The sequence below is a fragment of the Ambystoma mexicanum genome, chromosome 12 (genome assembly GCF_040938575.1).
Source record: "Ambystoma mexicanum isolate Mex_15411 chromosome 12, UKY_AmexF1_1, whole genome shotgun sequence".
Classification (NCBI taxonomy): domain Eukaryota; kingdom Metazoa; phylum Chordata; class Amphibia; order Caudata; family Ambystomatidae; genus Ambystoma; species Ambystoma mexicanum.
In genome coordinates this window covers 667,991,132-668,017,372 of record NC_090936.1, presented here as the reverse complement: position 1 = coordinate 668,017,372, position 26,241 = coordinate 667,991,132, and the positions used below count along the sequence as shown (strand labels likewise).

The 26,241-nt window shown below is 44.3% G+C and overlaps 1 protein-coding gene across 50 annotated transcripts in view; it reads left to right on the top strand.

Moving 5' to 3' along the window:
• The window catches only part of LOC138513982 (mucin-19), a 1,848,798-nt gene that overhangs the window by 957,471 nt on the left and 865,086 nt on the right, over positions 1-26,241 (top strand). For all 50 annotated transcript variants that reach the window (XM_069629210.1, XM_069629207.1, XM_069629194.1 and 47 more), the window contains exons 47-48: positions 24,367-24,606; positions 25,013-25,169. In XM_069629210.1, coding sequence (XP_069485311.1) covers positions 24,367-24,606; positions 25,013-25,169 — 397 coding nt within the window. The remainder of the gene's footprint in view (positions 1-24,366; positions 24,607-25,012; positions 25,170-26,241) is intronic.

Here is a 26,241-nt window from a genome sequence, read left to right as displayed (position 1 = left end):
TCTTAAAGACTTTGTGTGGAACTTTCTTGAACTTGGGCAAAGGAAGCTGAAGATAAACTGGGAGCTGGAAGAAGCTCAGAATGTTGTGCTGATCACCATTTCTTTGATCATTGACATCCCTATACACTGTTTAGCTTTAGTTGTATGTGCAAGCATAGGTTTTGGACTCAGACAGACTTTTAAGTTGAACTCTTTGACTCAGACTTTCCGTAGTTTTGTTTAGGTAGGGAAATAGCCCTTTATTAAAGGGCAAGGTAGGCCTTCTACCATCCTGACATTTAAGTTAATAAATATTGTTTGTTTGAAATTAAGTCTGTTGTCTATGTCTTGCTACATGATGCCTCTACAACTGTGACCAATTACTTAGAACCAAGTCCTGGCTATTGTCCAGCAAACTCAAGTCCCATTCTGGTTCTCATCAATTCGGCCAAAATACAGGTTCCACTTTTCCAATGGGATTGCCCCAGGTCCTTTTCCGCAGTGGGACTGCATTTGCTCCAGAGAGGACAGAATAATGTTACCTAATAACAGGGGGATGAGCATTTGTATGCGTAAAATGGGATCTTATTTTGATCATACTATTTTATGAGGGGTGGCTTTTCGTGACGAAGCCCAATATGCCTTTGGCTAATCCATGGCCCTTGAAATCATTCCGGATACAATCAAAGGCACCCACTCCCTGGTCGTGCAATCTAGTACAATTTGAGATGGCCTTGTGTGTTACAAAAAGACAACACTTTACAGCACAAAGGCAAGGAATACATGTGTTGGTAGGGTCTCCATGGTTTCCAAATGGTCAGGGGCTAGTTTGGGAACCTTGTGCAAGTATTCAAACCCCCCTGCTGCCCGCCTCTCAACTTGCTGTTTGTCATAACCTGCCAATGCTCTGGTCTGCAAGCCCAAGGGTGAGCACTTTCGGGGGCAAAGCTAGGTGCCACAAAGCCTGCCCTGGTGGCCAGATTACCAGCCGGGGTTTAGCATTAAAAGCATAATCCACCCTCGGACCGTGGATCTGCAGGGATGGTCGCGCTGCAATGTTCAATAATCCAGGAATGAGGGTGGGAACCCGGATGGGTCTGAACCTGGGATCCCTTGGGGCCTAAATTCTCTATAGTTTCACTGTTGGGCCCCAGCCCAACCAAGTTAATGCTAATCATATGCACATCTCACTCTTCCTTGGCTCGCAGGCCGGTTTTACTATCCACTGGTGTCAGCATGACGTCACAACCTGGGCCCTTCTCCAGAAAACCTATCAAGCCAGATGATTGGGTATTGAGTATTATGCCAACTATAGTGGACTATATGGATGTTACTCTACTGGCTCTCGCATATCAGGTGGCTGGCCTGGCCCCATCCTCAAGTCACTATCTATAACATTGTTGCAGTGTGGTGGGTTTACCATTACTTCTTGCTTGATTGGCTAGAGCTGACGTTCCCCAAGCCTGGGACCTGCAAGGGTTCTCAGCTCATTGTGTACCTCTTCAAGGTAACAAGAATGACTATGTGTCTGCATTGTAACTTGTGTGTACCACCTTAGCTCATGAGAGTGCTCTCCTGATTGGCGCAACACTTGGGGCACATTGTTGCATACTCGTGTCTGGGAGCCTAGGACCAGCTCTCCTTTCCCACTGCTGATCGCTGTCTATTGTCTGCTTTGGCCTTGTCACATGTTCAGACACCACAAATTTGAGCTGTGCAGCTCTGAATTATTAGGATTTATTGGTCTTTTGTGCAGCTGGTCCCTTTGCTGTCTGGGTATTGGAATGTTATCTGTATCTGTTGGCCTTGGCTGTGGGTTCTTTCTCACACGTCTTTCTCTCTGTCCAGGCTAAATCAGCTCAGCTCATCTTTTGCTCTGGGACCTGAGGCCTGCTGTAATTTTCCTAAACCTTATAATGTGGTTTCTACAGTGTCCATACTATACTACAGTTCCATAGGTTAGTCACACTTGGCTCTCTCAGGTGCTCCTGTAGTTTCTTAGGGTTAAGTGCACATAAGCATCTGCAAACTGTGCTCTGGATCTCTTGTCTCTTGCGGTTTCTGTGTTGCTGCTTTTGGCTAATGGCAACATAATAAAAGCAATGACAGTATGTATATGTGTCTGTCCTCTAACTATAGAACTGTACGTTCGAGTTCTTTGTGTATTTGTGTGTGTGTTTGTGTCCCGAAGTGCGCAGGGCAGGTGTGCTTCATGTCTAACACGGTATTCAGTTAAAATTTCGAAAGAACAATTTTGAATGCATTTTTCTCGGAAAAAAATGTCGAAAAAAAAATGTAGAATATATTTTTTTTATTTTGTTTTTTTGCGTTTAGTTAGTAAAAAAAGGGTCAATAAAAAAAAACAGGTGGTTGGGGGGAACCCCCCATTAAAAAAAAAAGAAAAAAAAAACGACATTTTTTTTCGCCATTTTTATTCGAGAAAAATGCATTAGAAATTGTGACATTCGAAAATGTCACTATAAACTGTCTAGCGCTGCTATGTCGTGGTGTTTCTAACGATGTCAGCAACATGGCGTCTTGGTGTCTAGTCCAAGCTGTCCATACAGGAATCCTTGATGACAAATTGTGGCTCTTCATCCACGAATGGATAGGTCTGTACGTGCCTCAGGCGTTATGGCTGGCTAAGGGGATATCTCTCGATATATTTGTCAATTTCGTGTCCATTGAGAATTTGTCCAAAATAGAATGGGTGATTGCAGTGCCTTCTGGCCTTCTTCCTTGTCATGAATTTAGTAGGACTGGGAGGGAGTTGTAGGCTTCCCCATCCCTCTTCAGAGTTTGTGGAACTGTTTGAACTTGAGAGTTTGTGGAACTGTTTGAACTTGAGTAAGGTAAATCTTAAAGACTTTGTGTGGAACTTTCTTGAACTTGGGCAAAGGAAGCTGAAGATAAACTGGGAGCTGGAAGAAGCTCAGAATGTTGTGCTGATCACCATTTCTTTGATCATTGACATCCCTATACACTGTTTAGCTTTAGTTGTATGTGCAAGCATAGGTTTTGGACTCAGACAGACTTTTAAGTTGAACTCTTTGACTCAGACTTTCCGTAGTTTTGTTTAGGTAGGGAAATAGCCCTTTATTAAAGGGCAAGGTAGGCCTTCTACCATCCTGACATTTAAGTTAATAAATATTGTTTGTTTGAAATTGTCTGTTGTCTATGTCTTGCTACATGATGCCTCCACAACTGTGACCAATTACTTAGAACCAAGTCCTGGCTATTGTCCAGCAAACTCAAGTCCCATTCTGGTTCTCATCAATTCGGCCAAAATACAGGTTCCACTTTTCCAATGGGATTGCCCCAGGTCCTTTTCCGCAGTGGGACTGCATTTGCTCCAGAGAGGACAGAATAATGTTACCTAATAACAGGGGGATGAGCATTTGTATGCGTAAAATGGGATCTTATTTTGATCATACTATTTTATGAGGGGTGGCTTTTCGTGACGAAGCCCAATATGCCTTTGGCTAATCCATGGCCCTTGAAATCATTCCGGATACAATCAAAGGCACCCACTCCCTGGTCGTGCAATCTAGTACAGTTTGAGATGGCCTTGTGTGTTACAAAAAGACAACACTTTACAGCACAAAGGCAAGGAATACATGTGTTGGTAGGGTCTCCATGGTTTCCAAATGGTCAGGGGCTAGTTTGGGAACCTTGTGCAAGTATTCAAACCCCCCTGTTGCCCGCCTCTCAACTTGCTGTTTGTCATAACCTGCCAATGCTGTGGTCTGCAAGCCCAAGGGTGAGCACTTTCGGGGGCAAAGCTAGGTGCCACAAAGCCTGCCCTGGTGGCCAGATTACCAGCCGGGGTTTAGCATTAAAAGCATAATCCACCCTCGGACCGTGGATCTGCAGGGATGGTCGCGCTGCAATGTTCAATAATCCAGGAATGAGGGTGGGAACCCGGATGGGTCTGAACCTGGGATCCCTTGGGGCCTAAATTCTCTATAGTTTCACTGTTGGGCCCCAGCCCAGCCAAGTTAATGCTAATCATATTTGTGGGATAAACATAGTCTGCCACTTATGATTGTTTTAGGGTCCCCACAGCTTCGTCCAGTTCAGTTGGTTGCTCCCCCGTTGCCCCTCCCTTCGATGGGTTTCAAGAAGATCCATGAGCAGCCTTTTTACATCTGCCAACTTGGTCAAAACAAGGCTACATGCACACCCACTGACCACAGGTACCCACTTTGCTAGTGGTTCCGGGTTTTGCGCTCCGAGTAGAGTGTTATGGCTGCCACACTGGAAGGAGCCACTCTCTGCGGCCCCTCTATGGCTGTCCAGACCCTTCTTATTTGGGTCTGTGCCCCTAGCAAAGGGACTTGCCACTTTAGCAGCACAATGCTTTTCAGCATTCTCATTGTCCGCAAAATCTGTGGGTGCAGCAAAGCTGATGGGAGCTGAGGGCAATACTAATATTGTGAAATTGGGTTGATGGCCATGCATCATTGGCATCGTGTTTTCCTTTTTGGCTCTCTTGTGGCTTTCCCTGGCCAGTGATTCCTTCTGTGGCCAATTTAGAAATGCACTGTTCTCGGGATCTGGACTGACAGAGCAGATTCATCTTCACCCGCTCTGTAACTGGTTGGAGAGGGGTCAGGGTGGTCGGCAGTGGGCACCTGGTGCATATTGGAAGGTGGGGCCCAATTGCATCCCCCATATAGAGTAGATCTGCCTTGGAAATGGGCTAATTACAAACCAGGGCCTCAGGCATTGGTGGGTCAGTTATGTCGTTGTCTATGGCCGTGTCACTGAACCCACACACAGGGCTGCGAGTGTCAACTCTGCCACTAGTGTTGGCGCATAAGCCGCCCTGGGCCTCTTTTTCATTATCTTTGCCCCCCACCCCCCAAGTGTCCTGGTTGGCATCAAGGAATGTATTGATTTTGTAGATCAGGGTGTATGTGTAAAGACTGGAGGGAGGGGTTACCTGTAATCCTGCCTTCTATATGGCAGAATAGAAACACAGAGCACTCCAGCCAAGGTTCTCTATATAGTAGCTATGGACGAGCAACCAAGGCTTAAGCCCTTAGGAGGTGATGCAGGCTGGTTCCTAAGTACAGTGTAGTCTCAAAGCCCCCCACAAAGGAATGGCCATACACTGTTATGTGCTAACGCAGTTCTTTATATAACTAAGGTTCACTATATATACATCAATTAATAACACACTTTGTACTTTGGCAAACCTAATATGGCAAATATATGCAATGTCTATGTGGTACCACCCTTAACTATTGACTCCTTTAAAATGCACCAACTGCTGACAGTTTCTAATGGCATACGAATCAAACAGTAATGAGTATCACTATCGGACATAGGAATGAGGACAAGTTAGGTTAACAAATGGCAGAATGGTTCTCTTGCTACTAAGACACAATTCTGTGTGAGGATCCCCCCACCTGGGCAATCTGTAATGAAGTGTATTAACAAGCGTAGTCCATTTATGTTAAAATAGTCTTGTTTCCTGGTCAAAAACTGGACTCAACCACAGCTGGATCTTCACTGGTCTGCGTCTTTGTGGACTTCAGGTGGTGGCAAACCCACCGGCGGATTCTCCTCGGTCGTCCGCGACCTCGAATTTGTCTGGCAGGAAAAAGCAGTTGACGGTGATGGCAAGGGAGTTCTTGGTTTAAATGTTTTTAGGCAATGGTGGAGCGTTGCGTCTCCGGTCATCAAGGTCACAGAGATCCTCCGAACCCTGGTTGGCGGTGATGGATATTGACGGCCTTGATCTCCTGGTGCTTTACTCCAATGTTTCTTGGCAGACTCCGTCTCTGGTCGACTGCTTTTTGGGACTAATTTCCAGGGTGCCTTGATGAAGATAAGCTTTTGCACGATATTCCCTCGTAGCTCAGGAAGAGGACCCGTAAACAGGACCTCTCTTGGATCACTCCTTGACAGACATGGTAGCTTTCGGATTCTGTTGACGGTGAGAAGCAGCAAACTTTCTTCTTCAGCTGGGCTTAAGCGATTAGCAGCTTCAAGTTTCAACTTCAGCTTCTGAACAATTCTGGTAAGTGAGAGGTCCCCAAATATACAGGTCTGTCCCTCATTCACACTGCTGAGCCAAGCTCAGTCAGCCAATCAGTCAGAAGGGCATTCATGCAGGCAGTCAGCCAATCAGGCTCACAGTGCATTCAGGCCATTCACATCCACCCAGACACTCATAACGAGGAATGTGGATTGGGGCAAGCACCAAGCCTTTCAGCACACTACACTGCATTCATGTCAGTTTCAGGCAAGGCTGTCTCATTCTTTGTGTCACACACACAGGTACTAGGCACCCATAACATGGAATGCATATTGGTGACACACTCCATTCACCCAAGGTAATAGGTAATAGGTAACAGGTAATAGAAACCAAGAGGCGACAGGGGCCATCTTGTCTCCCATCAGGAATCCACTGATTCCTAGGGCAGGGCCTGGGTATCCCAAAATGGAGGATACTAAGAGCAGCAGTCACATTCAGCATGGAGCTGCCACCAGCCCATAATGTGCTCTGTGAGCCACACGCAAGTGCCCAAAAACCTACACTAGGGGTACAGGGTTGTACCCAGGGACGTCATTTAAGGGTCGCCAGAGGTTGCAACTGCGACCTCTGAGGTCTCCCTTGCGACCTCTGTGGTCACCCTTGCGACCTCTGGGGAAAAAAAGGAAAAAAGTTTTTTTTTTTTTTGTAATGCAAGCATGGTCAGCACCATGTGGCTCTTTAGTTATGGAGTGGCTGGCTTTCTTGTTAAAGTCGCTTAAAAAAAAGAAGAAAAAGAAGAAAAGGAGTGACACAAGTCTAACACTTTCAGCACTGACCCTAAATAAGAAAGATTAGGAATACCAAATAATGTGTCTTTCTGGAATTCTATACAATAATAGCTAGACTCATAAAAGGTTTATTTCAGGCACACTTCAGGGGGTGAGTCACTGATTTAGTCTGTTCTTAAATGCCTCAACTCAGCCTTTCATCCTTCTGAGGTCGATAATTGAGTACCAACACAGGTTGGGTGATACTGGGTGTATGTTTTTTCTATATAAAGCTCTTAAGCGTAAGTGCTATATAATAACACATCATTATCATTTGGTCATGGACGTCTGCTTGCATTCACAGTAATTTGATAATATGGGACTGATCTTAATGATACATAGGGCGATCCATTCTTGTATGAAATGTACATCACATTATAGTGATATCGTAACCATATTTTTTGTAGTGTACAATGCTATGTGATAGCACTTCCTGTTTTGTCAACGGGTGAAAGGTCGCGTTCTATCGCATCCTGCGATATCACTTCGGGGTGGGGTCAAATGACATCACTTCCTGTGATATCACTAGGGGTCAAGGGTCATGTGATGTCACTTCCACTACCCCTGGCATGTTGGTGAAATGACGTCCCTGGTTGTACCCCACTCATGGGTGCCATAAGGGTATCCCAAGGGTCTCTGTTCGCCACAACCAAAAAGAGGAAGAGCTTCACTGCCACGAGTCCCACATGGACCTGTGTGCAGAAAACAACACAGAACACACATGATAAGGGAGTACAGGACAAGGAAATGGAGACCCTGTCCCTCCAATGCATTTTCATAATCACATTATGCCTCCCCCAAAAGTCTCAAAGGGCTTCAGGGCTGTGTCTTTTTACCCCCAAATGAAGTGAGTTGTGGTAAGATTTTCTGCTTAACTGCCAACATGTTCCGTTTTTGCATTGTGTTGCAAAGCATAGTGGGGGAAAAGATGATAGGTGTGGTGCAGAGCTTCTTGTGGTAATTGACCAACACAGCAGCTGGGAGGGCAGTACAAGGCATGGATCCCCCCAGCCCAACCTCTCACCTGGTCATGCGCTGAACACATTGCCTTCACCTTATCCTTCACCACCATCATGGAACGTTCTCCTTCTTCCTGAGGGCACAGAACACCCTACAGGTGCCAGACACCTGTGCCCTTTCCCCACGGCCTTCGCCCTGTGGGGAGGGCTCGGGATACTTGTAAAAGGGGGCATGGCTCCAACGCGGCAAGTCCCCCTTAGGAAGTCCTGGTGTAGGCAGGAGCGGCAAACACCTGTGCCTTTTTCCCTGTGGGCTTCACCCTACAGGATGGGTCCGGGATACTTGTAAAGGAGCGGGCATGGCTCCAATGAAGCGAGTCCCCCTTAACCAGTCCTGGATTCCTGGTGTTGGTGGCAGCAGCAAACACCTGCACCCTTTATCTGCGTGCTTCACCTGCAGGGAGGGTGCAGGATACTTGTAAGGGAGGGGGTGTGGCTCCAATGTGGTGAGTCTCCTTTAGATATGTCCTGGGGTTGGCGGGAGAGGCACACAACCACGCTCTTTCCCCATAGGCTTTTGGCTATGTGCATTTGGATGGAAAGGCAACATTCAGCAAGCAAATCCAGGGGTTTAACATATGAAGGTTGAAACCTTCTAGGCACATGTCATCCAGTCATGGTTCCATGATTTGTTGTTTGCTGTTCGGACCGATGAAGACAAATTCAGTCTTAGTGGGGTTCAGTTTGAGGGACATGTTTGACATCCATGTTTGGAAAGAAGACAGGCATTTGTGGATGTGAGAACTTTCCTTGGGTCCACTGACCTTAAGGTACAGCTGAGCGTCATCGGCGTACTGATGGATGGCTATGTTGGGGTTATTTAGTAAAGTTCCCAAGGGTTCCAGATACAAATTGAAGACAAGTGGGGTGGGGACGGAGCATTGGTGGACCACATAGTGACTGGGTGTTGTTTGGCTCTGAATGTGCCCCTCTGTGCAGCCTGGTGTCTGCTGGATAGCTAGGATTCAAACCATTGAAATCGCATCCCAGAGAAACACATCCAGCCTCAAAATTCCAAGGAGTGTGTTGAGTGACAGGAGAGAGGAGATGGACAAGAGGACATGTTTGTACGTAGTTCTTCATTGATCAGCAAAAAAATAAAATCTAAACGCTAATTAGTATGGTGAATGCCCTAAACTACAAAACAAAACAGGCGCTCGTCAGGATGTCTCACAAAAATCATATCTGTCCTCTGTCCAAACACTATTCTAACCTATTTTCATCCAAGAAAGAAAGAAGGAAAGAATGAATGAAAGAAAGAAAGAAAACAAAGAAACAAGGAAGAAGCAAATAAGACCTAGCTTAGTCTAGAGCTAATTCCCCTTATTAATCATGCTAGTGGCTGGTTTTCTGACCCTTCTCCTCACAATGTTCTTAGAGTCTCTTACAGTTCCCTGCTGTGTAGACTTGCAAAATTAAAGTTCAGAAAAGAAAACAAAAGAACAGATAGTTCCTCGTATTGATATACCACCAAGTCCTCTTCAAGTAGTCCAAAACATATCCCTCCTCCTGGGATGCAGTTTTGATACCTGGATAGGTTGAAATGTCCAAGGACAACAATCAAAAAGTTCATTTTGTATGGCTCAGTTATCTTTCCAGTCTGTAGCTGTCATGCCTCTGCCTATCAGGGCATCCTTCCCTGGTGTGACTGTACAACGGAATCAATATGCTTTCAGAACGGCAGTTAAACCGTTCTATACAAAGTGGAGGCTTTTTGATGCTCTCCCGGGAAAGCGGCATTACCTGCATAAACATTGCTAGGTGTCACGTGGTCCCTTTGAGTCACGTGGTTACGTGATTCACGTTGCTACGTTGAGTGTTTAGGTGCGTTCCTCAAGCAGAACGCTGCTTCTGATTGACGTATGTTCCTGATTGAAGCTGTGGTTATTCTTGGGAAACTTCTTTCTTTGCACGTTACTGGCATTTATTGTTATGCAACCAGTTTCTCATTTACTTCAGTGGTTGCTGTTCTTGTCATGCCTGAAGACCGAGGGTTATTCCTTTAACCTTCATTTCCTTTTCCGAGACGGCAAACGAGTCGGAACTTATTCAGCTGATTCATAGTCTGGTTGTCTTCCGCTGTCTGTTGATGTGTCACGTCCATCCGAGGGGAGCAAGTTTCGGATCTCTCCAACGTTCCCATCGGAAACAACTAACACAGGGTGAACAGTTATTCTTCCGCAAGACCGCTGCTACTCCCCACTGTTCCTGCATCAGTAGAAGGGAATCTGCTATATTCTGGACCCTCACAGGTATATAACACCAGCCAATATTCTGATTGGAGAACTGCATTATTTGTTATGAGTTTTTCCAAGGGCATTTGAACTATTTCCAAGGGAGGATTTACTTTTGGATTCCAGTGTGAACTGTTCATTTATCCAAAGGGACATCTAGACTAAATTCAACGGAGGATCTATTTGGAGTATTGTTTTTTCATTTTTGTGCACTGAACTTGTGGACGCTTTCCTGGGTGCACCAACCCGGCTCTAGTTCATCCCTCATTCCTTTCGGGATTAGATATCCTACTACCATTCCTCTCCCTGGTCGTTGTTTCTACTTGTGGACTATTTGACTACAACTCTCTTCTTTGCTCAAGACTCCCGATAAGGTTAGTGGAGACATAGTGAAAGGTATACAGAACCATTAGAAGACTCATACTGATTGTTTGTTTCTCTTACACAGCTTGGTGAGTGTCTTCATTTTAAGCCCTTTCAATTGATTCCTCGCTCTGACTGTGTTTATATATCAGGCAGAGGGTGTCATCAATAGAAAGGTTTCCTACCACGTTACTCTGTCAGCTTCCCACTTCCATTGATCCTGTGCATATTGTGAAGGAATACCTCAGCAAGTTCCGAATTGCAGACTAACCGTATTCTTTTATTGGTCTAGTTGCATGTCTGTTGGCATTTGATTTAGTGGTTGTTCCATGACAGTAGCCTCAGAGGTTTTGTGGAAGCTCAGCCCTGCAGTACAATTTCCCTTGCTAATCCCTTCCTAGGAATTATATTCTCTCAGCCCGTGTAGGCTATAGACTTGATCGGTCTGCTTCTGTGATATTCCCTCATCTCCTTTCAGGTTCTTTCTATTCTTGGGTCCCCGTGGACTCTGGGCTCCTTCCGTCCCTTTAGTTTGTTTCATCTATCCCATCACAGAGTTTTGCTTTTCTCAGACCTCAGAGAGCCCTTGGCTTGCTCAGCTTGTTTCCTGTTGGCCGCACCACCCTCAATTTCCCCTCTAAACCACGTATCATATGGCAGGAATCATGGTTGGCGTTGGGGGTCTCAGTTCCTGGCAATTCTGCAGATTCACCTCCTCTTCGGGTTGTGCGAATGCTTCAGCAGATCTTCGAGAACCCTTTCAGTTCAGCTGTGTTTGCGCATCGGGACACCGGCATCTCAGGTGAAGTTACAGCATGCTCCCTGCTTCAGTGGCCCCATCGTCCTTGGGGTCCCTGCCTTCATCAAAGCTGCAGCTGTGCTTTCAGAGGTCTTGCTCTCCACCCACCACACCTGCAGAGTGGTTCTCCTACCTCTCTCAGAGGCTTCATCTGCATCTTCCACATCTGAGCGTGGGTTGGCCTTTAGGACTCCCTTCTTCAGGATGCTCTTTCTCATATTTGCTTTTTGCTGGGTTTAAGTACCTCCCAGGAACTTAGGAGAAGATTCCATTGGTCATCAGCATTTAGGTCAGTCAGCAAACCATCCACCCTAAAGGGGCCTTGCCTATTAAGGACAGGATCACTGCCCATGTACCCAACACACACTTGAATCTGGTAGGGAGAGGGAGGCTGGGTGACACCCTGACTTTGGTAATCCTTGTCCCGCTTGCCCTGGACCCTATGTAGGGTTTTGCATGGTAGGCTCCCCTCCCTTGACCCAAAGGGGATGACTAACATATGTGTTAGGCAAGATTGTATCCAGTACCCTTTGGGTGCACTACAACAACCCTGACCTCCTGGCAATAGGAACCCAACCTTTGATATAAGTCTGTACTACACAGGGTTGGCAGCGTAGTCGAGTAGCCAGGCTTATCTCAAGAGGGATCAATGTGAGCTGTAGGGGAGTTACACAGAGATTCACAGTGACAAGTATTCAAATAAACTCTTACACAAGGTTTCTTGATTAAACGATTATTAATTTATCAGTCAGTTAGAATAAGCCTTCTTCAGAAGGAAGCCATATAAAGAAACACACAAATACACTCCAGCAATACACACTCTTAGTTTTCTAAATCAGTAAATACCCATTTTGGATGACATATAGGCAGTACCTACACCCTCGGGGGACTTCAATAGTTAGGGTGCTGTTGATATTAATATATCACTGTTGCATTTAGAATATCCTTGAGAGGAGTGTTCAAGAAAAGAAAGTTCGGAATAAAACAAGTATTCACACAGTTATCTTTAAGCAGGTAAGTACTTTCAAAATAACACCCCAATGCAAAGTCAGTTAACCGTTTCCTGGAAGAAAGCCAAAACACATAAGCAAGGGAGAGAAGAGTCATTCAGGGAGCCAGGCCAGCCAATGTTAAGTTAGAAAAAGTCAAGGTGAACTGAAGCAGGTATGTAGAAAGTCTTTCACAATGTTTAAAAAGTCTTTGTAGAATAGAAGAAATCAAATTAGGGCCATAGGCTGATTAGGCTTGCAAGGTAGAGAAGCTGCGAGCAACTTTACATGAGCAACCGAGACAAGTCTCCAATGAGGACAAGCAAGGCAGCACAACAAGAGATAAATTCTCTCAGACTTTACAGTACCTTTAAGTTGAGGAAAAGTGCAGCAGGTGACTTCTGTTCCAGTACAGCTATGCAGTTCCTGGTGTTCCTGGGCCTCAGTCGTGGGGACAAGAGGGAGGACGTCTGGGTACTCCTGCACTGTAATGGGATGGTCACCGACCGCAACCGGCAAACTTCAAACAAGTGCCACTTCAGTGTTTCAGCTCCTCACGTCTACCGCAAATATCACCACTGCAGATCCTGGCTGTCGAGATGGGCTTTCCTTGCATCTGGGGTCCCGCACTATGTTGAGGGGGATCAGGATCGGTCAGTCCTGCTTCCTGGGAGTCCGGAGGATCTTCCTGGAGCGTTCGGCCATCTTAAAAGCAACACACACAATCTGGTGTTCCTCTCCCTGGCTATTCGGTTCCAGCAGCAACTGCAGTGCAATTTCAACCAGCTCTGAGAGGATGTCCAGGTGGCTTACTTTGGAGTTGATTGGTCCCACCAACTCAAAGTGAGAAGTCGTCCTTGCAGGGGCTTCTCTGTCGATACAAATTTGGAGTTTCAGCACAGCAGCAGGACTTCACGGGGCAAACCAACGATCCAGCAGTTGCAACAGGCATCCTCTTCAAGTTCTTCTTTGGATTCCTTCGTCCAGTGGTCTACTCTGCCTTCCATGCCAAAAAGTCACAATTTTTTTGCAGGTTTCTACCATTAATTTCAGCCTAGCTGTCAGTCACCCAGCAGGGTGGCTGTCCTTGCCGGACAGCCAGCAGGCCAATCACCTAAGAGTGCATTCCTGTCTCCTAGGAGACTAAGCATAAGGAGTTTCAGGCACCTCCTTCACTTCCTGCCCCCACCAGACACCCTAGAGCCAGAGGCAGGCTTCACTCGTGAAACCTGCCAAAAGGCAAAATATACAAAGGGACCAAACCTGGTTTGGCTCGCAGAGTACATGTCAAGAAGGACCTTTCCACAAAGAAATGGCGAAAAAAGAAGACTGTGCCATTTTGACAAAAATGGCACCCATCAGTGCTTTACCTTGGCTGCGAGCGCTGCCCGCAATAAAAACACACAATGGTAGTTAAAAACAAACCACTGCCACCAGCTATTCATCAAGGAAAGGGTAATATAAAAATGTTACATGTGAACCTAGACAAAGGGGATACTAGGTAACCCCTTCAGCACCCTATTGTAAGATAGTGTGCTGGGTCTAGAAAGTTACAAATTTAAGTAAAGTCAATGTCACTTTACTCCTCTTGGAAACAGGAGTTTATCCAAGAGAAGGTATTTAAACCTTTGGGAAATCTGAAAGACTTCCCTGTGCAATTGCACTGAAGGTGCTGTGTGATGCAATGTAAAAGATGATGCCTATGGAGTTTGTCAGACTCCACAACCAAAAGAAACACAGACTACCAAATCACATTAAACTACATGAGAGCGTGGGAAAAAGGGTCTCCTATCCAGGTAAAAAAATCAAGTCCTCAAAATCCATCAAAGTTGCCGGGGGTCTCTAAGGTAGAGAGGAATTAGCACATTTCTGAGAATTCTCCCTAACGCTACGTCACACCACCTTTTGTCCAGTGGCAGTGTCTATTGGAACATGCAAGATTGGAGGAATTTCAGACACTGGGCTTCTTCAGGGACATGGGGCCTCATTAGGAGTTTGGAGGTAGCTATGCCATTCTTACCGGCATGGCTATCCCCAAACCGGGTACCCGATCCGGGTCCCAAAAATAGGGAATTACCGGGACATTCCGACCTTGGAGGGCCCGGTAATTCCCTTTCGCGGGACCTGGACCCGGTACATCCCCATTCCCATTTGAGTCCCCATGGGGCTCAATGGGAATGGGGAGGATGCTAACAACGGGCCTGTTAATGACAGGTCCGTTGTTAGCATCCTGGTCTGCGAGCAGGTCCCGCTCTGCACATCTGGTCTGGCCAGGCGTCCAGAGCAGGATCCACTGCAGACCTCGTAATGTGGCGGCCCAGAATGAACGGTGCCGGTCCCTTACCAGTACCCATGGAATTTTCTTCTTTGGGGTGTTTGACAATATCAAATTATCCATCCTAGGGAAAGATCTTTCCCCACTTCTGGATCAGTGGACATCGAATGTTCCTCTCACACTGCCTAAAATGAAGATGATATTTGTAACTTCATTTGTAGAGTAGCAAAGACCCCATGGTCTCCACCAGGCTCAATGCTGTAATATTAGATAGAATTCCACCATCATCTATGGAAAGGCGGTCACCAATGTGTGGATTTCCTCACAGAGGGTGACACCAGTGGCCTCCTGGATCAACATCTCAGGTTTCTCCATTTTGCAACATTCTTTTAAAAATAATTTGTGAGTTAAGTTATCTACAATAGGTAGAAAAAATACAGAGACAGTATTGCGTTAGAGAAAACCTTTATTGGGACACCATGGCTGCCGTTGATCCAGAAACAAATATTGTTAATGTTCACTCATTCTTTCATTCGAAATATGTACTCACCTGTTTTGTACATTTATAAATCCAGGTTTATTTTTTTAATGCATCTATTTTCATTTTGTTTCTGACTCTTCACTCTGATTAAAGTGTTTTTCCAATCTTTCTCAGCTAATTACATGAACAAAGGGTTTTAGTGTTTAGCTGTTTTTATCTGATTCTTATATGCAACTGGGGAGATTTTATCCAGAATTGGAAGAGGGTCTGTCCAAAAGTGAAGCGATTTCCTTGCTTTGGATTTTTTTCTCTAGTAGAGAAATCAAAATACTTTCCTTGCAACTCTGTATTCTTTCAAGCTCACCATTGGGTTGCAATATGATTATGATTGGTTATTTAAAACACGCTTAATACCAGAGGTTTCTAAGCACGGACCCAGGGATCGAACCTGTGCTGCTCTGTGACGCTTTCAAACCTGTGCTGCTCCGTGACTTCAAGCTTCCAAGGCAAGCGCGTTGCCCCTGAGCTATCTTCCCGAGACAATGTAGATTTGTACATTGTTGATTATTTTTTCAGGTATATCTGAGCAAATGCAAAGCCATGTTGCAAATATTTGTGTCCGAATGGTTATATAGTCCGCATTTCATTGATGGCTAAAGGTAATTTATAAGGATTGTTCATGAATGTGCTAAAGCAAATATTAAGAAAATATCATCTCATGCCCAGTGACTAGTTCATACGGTCACAGGCTTTTCACCAAAGCTGCAGTTGATCCCAATGAAATAAGTAGCACAGGCAGATGAGTATCCCATGATACACCCGCTTCCTGCACACATTTTCTGAGTATTCACAGAATTGTCTAAGTGTATTTGTCTACTCCAGCACTGGCTGCTAGGTGGGCAGAAATCTATAGTTTCCTTTACACACCCAGGATGTCCCAAATCTTGGCAATTATTTTACTTGTAAAATGGCTTTTATAGTTAGATTCAATGGGCCTCCTTACGAGGACGGCAGTAACCATCAACCTCGTAACACTGTTTCCAGCACCTGGCTTCCCGGTGCCACTGGGACATTACAAGTCCCGGTGGCCCAGGAAGTGAGGCGCTGGAAAATGTAAGTCCCCATTCCCATGGAGTCACATAGGACACTCTGTAATGGCAGCTGCCTGACTCCACTGTGGGTCCCATGTTCCTGACTGTGCATTTCCTGTTTTTTTCTCTGTTTCTTCTGTCTGCAAGTAGATATTCCAATTCTACATGCCAAGACGCAAACTGGTGTGTTTGGAAGTAAAACTGCGATCTCATCTGTAATCTCACTCACAAAACTATGTTTGCTTTCTGAGTCCCCTTCAGCCATAATTGCTGTCTTGGACACTGCGCTTATCCCATACGGGTAAGTGGATAAGTGGATGGGGGCTTCTAAGAATTATACTCTCATGGTATGTATGATCATGCCAAGTTAGTAGGCTGGTATACTACCTTGCCAGGCCAACTACTACTTCTAAATATATCTGTGGTAAGGATCAACTTCAAAATCATAAGCAAGGTTTGCTGCTTCAAATTATTAGGTTTAAGGTTTCCTTTAAGGGAACCAAGAAGCACACTGGTGCTGTTCAGTACACTGTTGTGTTTGCCACACGCAAGACAGGTAGTGCTCTCCTCCTCTTGAACTTCTTTTGTTAAAAAGGTAGCCCTCGTGCCAATCTTGTTCCACCTCAATATCTTCTGCTTTAACCAATTAGGCTTAAAGATTTCTTTAAGGGAACCAAGAGTCACACTGGTGTTTTTCGGTACACCTATGTGTTTGCCACAGGCAAGACAGGTAATGCTCTGCTCCTCTTGAACCTCTTTTGTCAAAAGGGTAGCCCTCCTGTCACTACTGTTCCACGTTTGTATTATTAACCAAATGCTGAAAATAAATGTTCTTCTCTTGCACACTTCTTTGGCTTAGGCAATGTATGTTTCAAACAGTCTCCTAATATAACACCCTTTACACATGGGCAATATTCTTCACAAATCACTTAAAGGCTCAATGATTTTCTTTTGGCTTGGGTTACACTGGTTGTTTATCAATTGCCTTATTATGAGTCTTCATTGGCTTTGGCAATGGTGGTTTTTGTTCCCTTTTCATGTATTGGTCTACTGTAACCCAACATATATATTAATAGTTACAGCCTTCAGTTTGGATGTTTAAGTTCTTATTAGGCCAACTACTTTGTTTTACATCAGCTTGGCATGCGTTACAATTGTCAACTTCTTTTATGTAATTTCAATATTCAATATGAGGCCTGGGCATGGCTAATGGGCTTTCCCGGGGCACTCCAGGGTCACAGTACAACAGTGTACTCACTGGGTCTGGCATGCGCATCCGATTGTCTCGCTGCTTCCAGCTCCTCTGCTTCATGGCTTCTGGGCGGCCCGGCAACTTCTCTACTGCAGCTTCCTGTGGCTGGCATCTCTCCCTTCCACAGCTCTCCCAGCTCTACCAGCATCTCGATGCTCGCCTGCCACCTGCAAATGCTTCACAACGAGAGGAGTGGTGAAAAGGTAAACTTTCCGATATGCAACCCCTGCAGATGAAATCTCAAGCACCTGTCACTCTCTCAGGACCAGCATTAACTTTTCTTGTCGCTATAGTCCCAGCGTCCTGGCTCTTCCATGATTTCTTCCTCTACTGCTTTGTCGAGAGTTCCAAACTCCTCTACCCACTACTACTACTGCCCTACTGCTGCTGCTGCTTTGGCTGCTTCTCCTTCCTCCATCAAGATCTAATGACCTGCACCTGAGGGGGCCTTTTATGCCTCTCAGCCGCCCTCAGGTGTGGGTCATTAACCCTAATGGGCTACACTGTGCAACATTGTGCTTCTGCAGCCCTCTTTGTTGTCCCGGTACCTTGAGGATTCTGAGACAGTGAAGTGAAACCGGAAAAGATGGCTGCCAATCTACTTTGCCTGTGTCAGTGGTGGAACAGGAGACCACACTGCTGAAATCTGTCACTCGGCTGCCACAGAGGGAAAATGGAAACTACATGAAAGGCAGTGCTTTATTGCAAGGAAATCCAGAAGTGCTCTGAAATCCTGTTTTTCCTTGGTTGCTGAGATTATAATATAATGGTTGCAAACATCAGAAAATATCCAACATCCTTGCTGGGTGTTACCTGTCACTTACATAAGGAATCCACATGAGCACACAATGTCAGGAAAAGCAGAATCCATCACCAGAATACCCACATTGAAAAGTGTGCTTGTCTGTAAAAATCTGTCAAAATATGGGTGCAGTACCACCTGCCCCCTGCATGATAGCTGTCATTTAATTGTATTAGAAGCTTAAACTTGTGCAGTTGAAATCAAATGGTTGGAATTAAGTGACTTGCCATCAAAAGTAATATAGGTTGCAACTATTTAATCTCTATGTTTTAAAAGACTGGCTTAGAGTTCTGTTTGCCTGTTTTGAAATTATAAAATTATTTTAATCATCAGGAAAATGTAAACAAAGTGATTTTTAAACTAACTGATGCCAGCCAAAGAACTACAAAGCAAATTCCACTGCTTGCCCCAACAGGGGAGGGGATTTGAGCTGCTGCTCCTGGGAGATACAAAGGACTTCCTTGATTGAAAAGATATGCAGATGCAAGTGTCAACAGAAGCCCCTGCCAGAGGAAAGAGGCAGGGATTGATCTTGAGCCACCAGAAACTTTGGGGGCTGGAACAGACAGTTTTGTGTATTCTTAAAGCACAGAAAAGTATATTTTTAAAAAGGACTGACAAAGGACTGTGCGAATTTGTAAACATTGGAAAATTACAGTATTGTTAATGTGAAATATTTGGGCACGTTTTAAAAGTACTCAGAACTCTGTACTATGTTCAGGGACATGACTGCAGAAATTGTGGTTTTGTAGCAATTGTATTGATGCCAGAAACATGGAACTTCATATGATTATGCCCAGATATCATGCACACATATGTGTAAAATTATGGACAAATCTGACATTGGGTAACAGACCAAAAGTGCGAAAAATTGCCAAATCTAGAACCAAGCTCTCACCGCGACGGGCTTGGATGAACTCTTGCTCTACAAAATCTGTGATATAAATATGCTATTGCTATCAAGGTTGTAAAATTGTAAATATGTCTTGTATGAAAAGTAGATTTCATGTGCAGATACAAAGGGGAGGCTTTCCCTGGATCATAAAACACATTGTCATGATGACACTGTTTTCTTCTCAAATCAAGGGAGAGGAAAGACCCTAACTAATAGAATACCTATGGATATGCCTAGTAGAATTCAGCATACCCACCCTTTTAGGAAATACATAAATAGAGATAGCTTAGGACCTAGAAACACACACACATTCACTCACCAACCGATTGCTGGTCGAGCACTTTGCAAGAGAAATCCATATTCCAGACTCCAGACTCCAGTACTTTGAAAGCAGAAAGGCCCATTTCCAAAGCTGAACCATTCTCAGCTTGGCCTTTAAAAATCCAGAAACCAGATTTTACCCCAGACCTCTAAGTGGAACAAAAGAACTGCCTAGCTGTGCTGTTCTGTTTCCTTGCCAAGAATTATTGCCAGAATCCAAAGATCCAACCAAGTAGAGCCGAGCTGTGACCAGATATCTGCGAATCAGAACCAGAACCCATCAGATCCAGTCCAGTCCCACCGTGCGGTGTCCAGAGTGCCTTGCTGATTGCAGAACCAGAGCGCCTTGAGTCCAGTCCGGTGTGCTAGCTGAATTCCTGTCCAGAAAGTATCCCTGACCAGATCCCTGACGGGTCCATTCCAAACATTGGTAGTGAGTATCCATAGCATAGGATTGTCACTAGCATGTGTATTATCCATAAGTAATCCGATCCAAACCCATTCTCTTACATCCAGAACTGCATTGTTAGAATATTTTGGGCCTCATTATAACCTTTGCGGAATGGGTTAACGGGCACTACTAATGGTGGCGGACCCGTTAAACCCATTCCGCAAGATTACGAGTTTCCCCTCGCGGGACCCGATGTGGACGTCTGGTTTTGTGGTCCGCGAGGGAACCAGGGAGCTAACAACGGGCCGTAATCGGCCCGTTGTTAGCTCCCGCACCCATTCCCATTGAGCCCTATGGGGGCTCGAATGGGGAAGGTCCGGGCCCGGGTTCCCTGTAGGAGGAATTACCGGGCCCTCCGAACTTGGAATGGCCCGGTAATTCTCCATTCAGGGAACCCAGACCCGGTTTTGGTGGCAGCCATGCCCTTATTAAGGGCATGGCTACCGCCAAAGTCGTAATGAGGCCCTTTGTCTTGCTGAACTCTTTCTCTTACCCTATAGTCCTTTGTAATAGTAGTGTTAAAATCATCTTTGCGCTGATATATTTTCAGAAGAAAGGCAAGCTTCTCGGCAGGCCAAACCATCCAGTGATATCCTGGGCTGGTGGCTGCGCTGTCGTGTAGTTTGCATCTTCATAGTCTCCCCTAGTGTAAAGAAATCTTGTTTGTTAATTTTAAAAAGCACATTCTTGTTTTGCTATTGTGACTCTTTCTGAAAAAAACGACCTCCACAAAAACCTGCATAACTTCTTCACCGTTTATACTAACATTCGCAGCTTCCCAACGAACCCAAAAGTGCATCCCACCTCCTTATAGTTTGTCCGCAATCATGCTTACCGTGCACGGAAAAGTTTGCCGCAAATTTTCCGTTTGGCTTAATAGCTGTTCATTGCATCTGACCTCATAATTCAGTTTTTAACTTGCTAGTTACTCAATAATCATTGCTAGTGTTGATCTGAAACCTACATAGTGGCTCCCACTAGTATTGAAACCATTTTAGTGAATTAAATCAATTTTCAGTGTTTTTACCATTCCATTCAAAGCCACATTCAAAACCATTTTGACAAGTTTGCAATCATTCCTGTTTCTCTCTCTGTGTTTGCTGGAGGGAAATTGGGATTAATACTAGTTTGTTGAATTCTGTATTCTTGAAATCTGTTTTCTCTCCTTCCATCTCTTTATATTGCATATTGGGGGGATTGAGTAGTGTGTAGGGGGAAAGAGTAATAACATTGCATTTTGATTGAACCCACACTAAAGTATTATCGCTGTGCTGCATTATTTTTCCATCATTACTACTTGTGATTAAAGAAATTGTTAGTGTGACATCACCCCATTGGTGATCATTGTATAACCATTAAAATAGTGTGATCTATATATTGTGAAATACATAAAAAAAATATTTTTAACTTTGCAAAACAGCCTGCTTCCTGGTTCAGTGTGACCGGGGGGGGGATTCAAAGAGAGGGGTGTGATATAAGGGTACATCCTTCAGAAATAAAATAACTTATAGACATAAATAAATGATTAAGGGTTTCAATTGTGCATCCCACGCTAGGCCTTGACGTAGGTGAAGTGCTGGGTTAGAATCACTTACAAGATCCTGGGACTTGCAGGGTTTCCTGTTTCTAAAAGTGTGGGAAATGTTACAACATGTTTTCTCAATAATACATGACCCGTTATGATTGTCTTTACTAATATTCTGATAATTAAATTCAGGGAATAATATCTCTTTGATAATCTGCAATTACATGTACCGGCATTAATGACGTTTTTTTGCTTGAGGAAGAAGAAATACCACATCTCATCCCACAAAGTCCTCGTGCCTCCCTTAGGCCCTTCTCCTCCCAGGTGATCATCCTGGCTATCACCGCACTCAGGGTCAGGATCAGGAAAGGCCTGATTTTCCCTGGTCACCTGAGAAGGGGACTTTAGGTAGGGTGTTAATGAGGACTGTGTAGGATTCATCAAACCTCTCACACACTTTTTTGGACTTGGACTATGGGTGAAACCCAGGGCAAATGCCAATTTCCTGGTTTGATAAAGTCCTGGTTTATCAATGTGCCAAGTTCATGTTCCAACTATTGTTGACACTTAAATAGAATGCACAGGTAATGTTGGAGGACTAGATTGACAGTATAATCGATGTGTAATTCAGTCTGACTATTCTTTAGTTACCCAGGCCTTGAAATAAGGAAGGGAATAGCATTACAATTATGATCAAATTGCCCGTCTGCTGAATCATGATCAGACAATAAAAGACATGCACGAAGCCCATTTGCAGTATCGTTTTGAAGCTGGGAAGGCATCTTCTGTTTATTTTTTTGTTGATAACATATATGCCAACTCTGCCAGCATGGTCTTTTTATGGGTTGGAGGCAGAGAACATTGCTAAACATGGCAGCAGGGATTGTGAGACATAAGGATAGATGTCAATTGAATATGGATGAAGATCAGGCTATCCCTTTAGTAATGAATTTTACTTCCCCCTATAACCGTGACAATTCCTCTCTTGTCTATTAAGAATGCTTGTGGACTGCCATTTAATTGAAATTAGAGGACTTGGCAACATTCTGTTGCTGTTGTATTCCTCAGAGCAAAAGCATAGCCTTTCCAGTTATCATCGCTAGATAATGAATTGGACTCATTGAGCCATGAAGATTTGAATTCAAGGTAGCAGAACCCTCTGATATGATTTGTGGCCATTGCTACGGTGCAGTGAGCAATTTGAGTGTACTGGTGTTTGCCAGAGTCATTCTGTGGCGTGCCATTACTCCCTTTTCTGAAGTTAGTATGTGTAATACGCAGGAGTCTGTTCTGTTGCCTATGTGGAATCGATTCTGGAGACACGATAAACCTTCAAATTACCTTCCTAGCCACAGTCATTGTATAATTGACTAACTTCTGGGAACCTGCCTTCACTTGGGTAGTCATAGCCACAACAAAAGCAGTTTGCCAGAAACTTTAGTAGATTTGGGTGTGCCATTCATCTAACAGATCGACAGCAGTACAGGCTCCGTCACTGTAAGCATATCCAGGTCTTCTGCCTTGGCACTTCTCGCCATGATGTTCCTCCAAAATGAGTGGTTTCTGTCGAGGTTTTACCTTAAACAAGTAAGATTCACAGCCAGGGATTACCTGCGATTTAAGAGCTTCTTCATTAGAATTAGCAATACAAATCACAATGTTTAATGTGTGCTTTTGGGGGCAAGACATAATTGTCAATTTGTTCACCTTTTGCTTGAATCGCGCATGGAAGACGTGATGTTTATAGTTGACATTATTGTGCAGTGCAAAGTATTCATCAAGCCTTGCTTTCCCATCAGCAAACATATTGGTTGCGTCTTCTGTCCTTTGAGCGCACTGAACGCATGAGCAAGCCCCTCATGCACCATGTGGCCGAAAACACATCAGAATCATGAATCCAGCTTACCCATCTGGGCGCTCATATTATTGGAAGCAGTGGTGGAAAAATAGAGCTGCATCAGTAGGGCTAGTTCATCCATTGTTGGGCCACTCGGCTGTGAAGTAAATGTCACAGGCAAGCTCGAGGAAGAGACCTCTTTAGAAGACATGAATACTATCACAATGATGGCTAAGTCTCAGGGAAACGTGGTACTGTAGATGGAGAAAAAGAGTTCAAGACATTGTAGTGGTATTCTAACACATTAGCACAAACCATATCCTTATAATTGAAAGACCACTGTGGACTATGCCAGGTAATTAATTAGTAATGGTGAATTGTAAATTGGCATGGGCACCAAAATGTTGGTTCTTCAGAATATGTAAATAGAGGATGGATGGGTGATACATGCCCACGCCTCATACAAGGATGTTGTCTCCATAAGACACAACAAGATGCTTGTGCATAAAGTACGGCATGAGCACCAGATCAAGCAGGCTTTTGGGGATGATCAGGCAGCTTTGTGCAATGCGGAGGACAGCAAGACTTTCTGCGTGTTTCTTGAAATACATCGCGGGTGTGAGTCATATACTCTGCTCATAACCAGTGTTTATGTGCAGCTTGTTGTCAATAAAACAAGGAACACAAGGTGGACTGAGAAGGACATACCTAATTCCATACTCACCAGCACAGTCTCAACCTGAGCAAGGTCCACATAATGACGGTATGCAGTGATAAAACCCCGTCAAAAATGCCGCCAATACAAAAAATTGTGGCAGAAATGTTGTGGTTTGACCCGTTAAAGGTGTACCCAATTACACCATTTAAGGGGAGAAGGGGTTGAGGGGGTTGCGGGGGTATCCCCCGCTCCCCTTAAATGGTATAATGGGTCCGGGGGGTTGCAGGGGTGTCCCCCACATCCTTTACATGGATTGCGGCATCAAAGCCGCAGCCTTTTGCCACGATATTTTGTGTCCAAAGCCATTTTTGCCACAATTTTAACACATGGAACCATAATGACGTGGAGTGGTTCAGGATGCAATGTTGACTAGACATAATGAAGTTTACCAGTAAGTAATCAGAACATTCATCGTTTGACGGTTCTAGTTGTGTCCCTCGAAGGATGTATTGTCAATGTGTGCTCAGATTTAATAATTAATGTTGATCTTGAAATTCATATGCTGTCCTCGAATCCTCCCAGGGTAAACTGTGTGGTTTCTGCGGAAATTACAATGGAGACCGCATGGATGATATGACTACGAGAAGTGGGGTCGTCGTGCCTTCTGTTGTGGCGTTTGGGAACAGCTGGAAGACCAGACAAAACTGCAAAGACACAGAGAAAGAAGTGTACCCGTGTGATGGCAATGCATACTGCCAATCCTGGGCTTTTAGGAAGTGCCTGGTGATGAAGGAGGGAGCATTTTCTGCCTGCCACAAAAAGGTATATGCTTGCACTGACGAGAAGAGACTTTAGTGCATATAATGTTACTTGCTATAGCTCAACTAAATCAGTGATTAGGGAACAGATTACGATTATAGCCCCACAGCAATTTTGCAGCAATATCTGCTCCAACAAACGGATGTAAAATGTTGTTTTTGCACTGGTTGGTCGTTGCAAATGTCAGTTCCATATTACCATATACCAGTGAAACTTTTGTAATTTGGACCTTGCTGTCTGACTACGCAATATCTGTTCATTGTTCAGGGAAAGGAACTGGAATGTAGGTAATCAGTGATAAATCAAGTTAATGCGCGATGTAACAGGGTGCCAGTTCAGAATATGTAATATACTTTGTCTTTGCAATATACTGCAGCCACATTCTCACAGAGTTTCTTTCTCTCTGCAGGTTGACCCAAGTCCATACTATGATGCATGTATCAGGGAAGCCTGTGTATGTGACTTTGAAGGGAAATACCAAGGATTTTGCACAAGTGTGGCAATGTATGCAGAAGCATGCAATGCAGCTGGTGTCTGTGTCAACTGGCGTACTCCAGATCGTTGCCGTAAGTGACATATATTGTTTAGTAATACTGCACGAATGTTCCATATACATTATAGCGCTGCGGTCACTGCATTATAGTTAAGGTGCGTATCAAGTTCTATAGGAAACCCTTATAACTTGCATGACGGATTTGGCTAATATTTTGGAAAGAAAGGTTTGTCAAGGCCCCCACAAACTGAGATTGAACATTCTGGAAAAGATTTGTTAAAAAATGAAAAGGTTATTAAGAAAACAAAAAACATGGTCTTTGACCTACTCCCATTCATTTTCCCGTAGAGAAAAAGTCAACATTTCTGCGAAGCGCAGAGCAAAAAACGCTGGATGGAATTTGGCCAAATAAGAACCAACTTGGCCTTGAAGCATTGACTCGATTTCCAGGACGGGTCTGGGATTATTCAGTGCAGTCTTTTCTAAAATATTTGACTTGGAAGGGGTTGCCACCTTCTGCCAAAATTATAGCTATATCTCTTATGGTGCTTTGTGGCAGAGAGGCTGAGAGACTTTCCAGAAATGACAAAGAGCCATTTGTCCCCAAAATTCTGTTGCTAATAACTTTCCACTTACTTGATGAATTTGGATGAAAGTTTCCAAACCGAAAGTTTGTCATGCACCCCACCATGACCTGCACATTTTGGGAACTATACATTAAAAAGGAAAATGTTATTAAAAAAATAAAACACTACAGTTTTCCGCCCATTCATTTTCCCATCGAGAAAGGGAGCCATTTTTGAACAGCCGTTGTGAGAAAACACTGGTCAGACTTGGACCAAATGAGAAACAACTTGGGCACAAAGCATTGACTTAATTACCATGATTAGCTTGGGCTAAATCCATCCAGGAGTTTTTAAAATATTCGACAAAGAATGGGGTGCCCTCTGCTCCTTAAATCCTTTATAACGACCTTTGTGCTTTGCAGCAAAGAGGCTGAGCGAGGCTAATCACTTTTGACTTGCTTGGAGTATTTATATGAACTTTTCCAAACAGAAAGGATGTCAAGGGCCCCCCAAATACTGGACATTTTGGGAACAATTCATTGAAACATTTAAAGGTAATTAAGAAAAAATAAAAACACA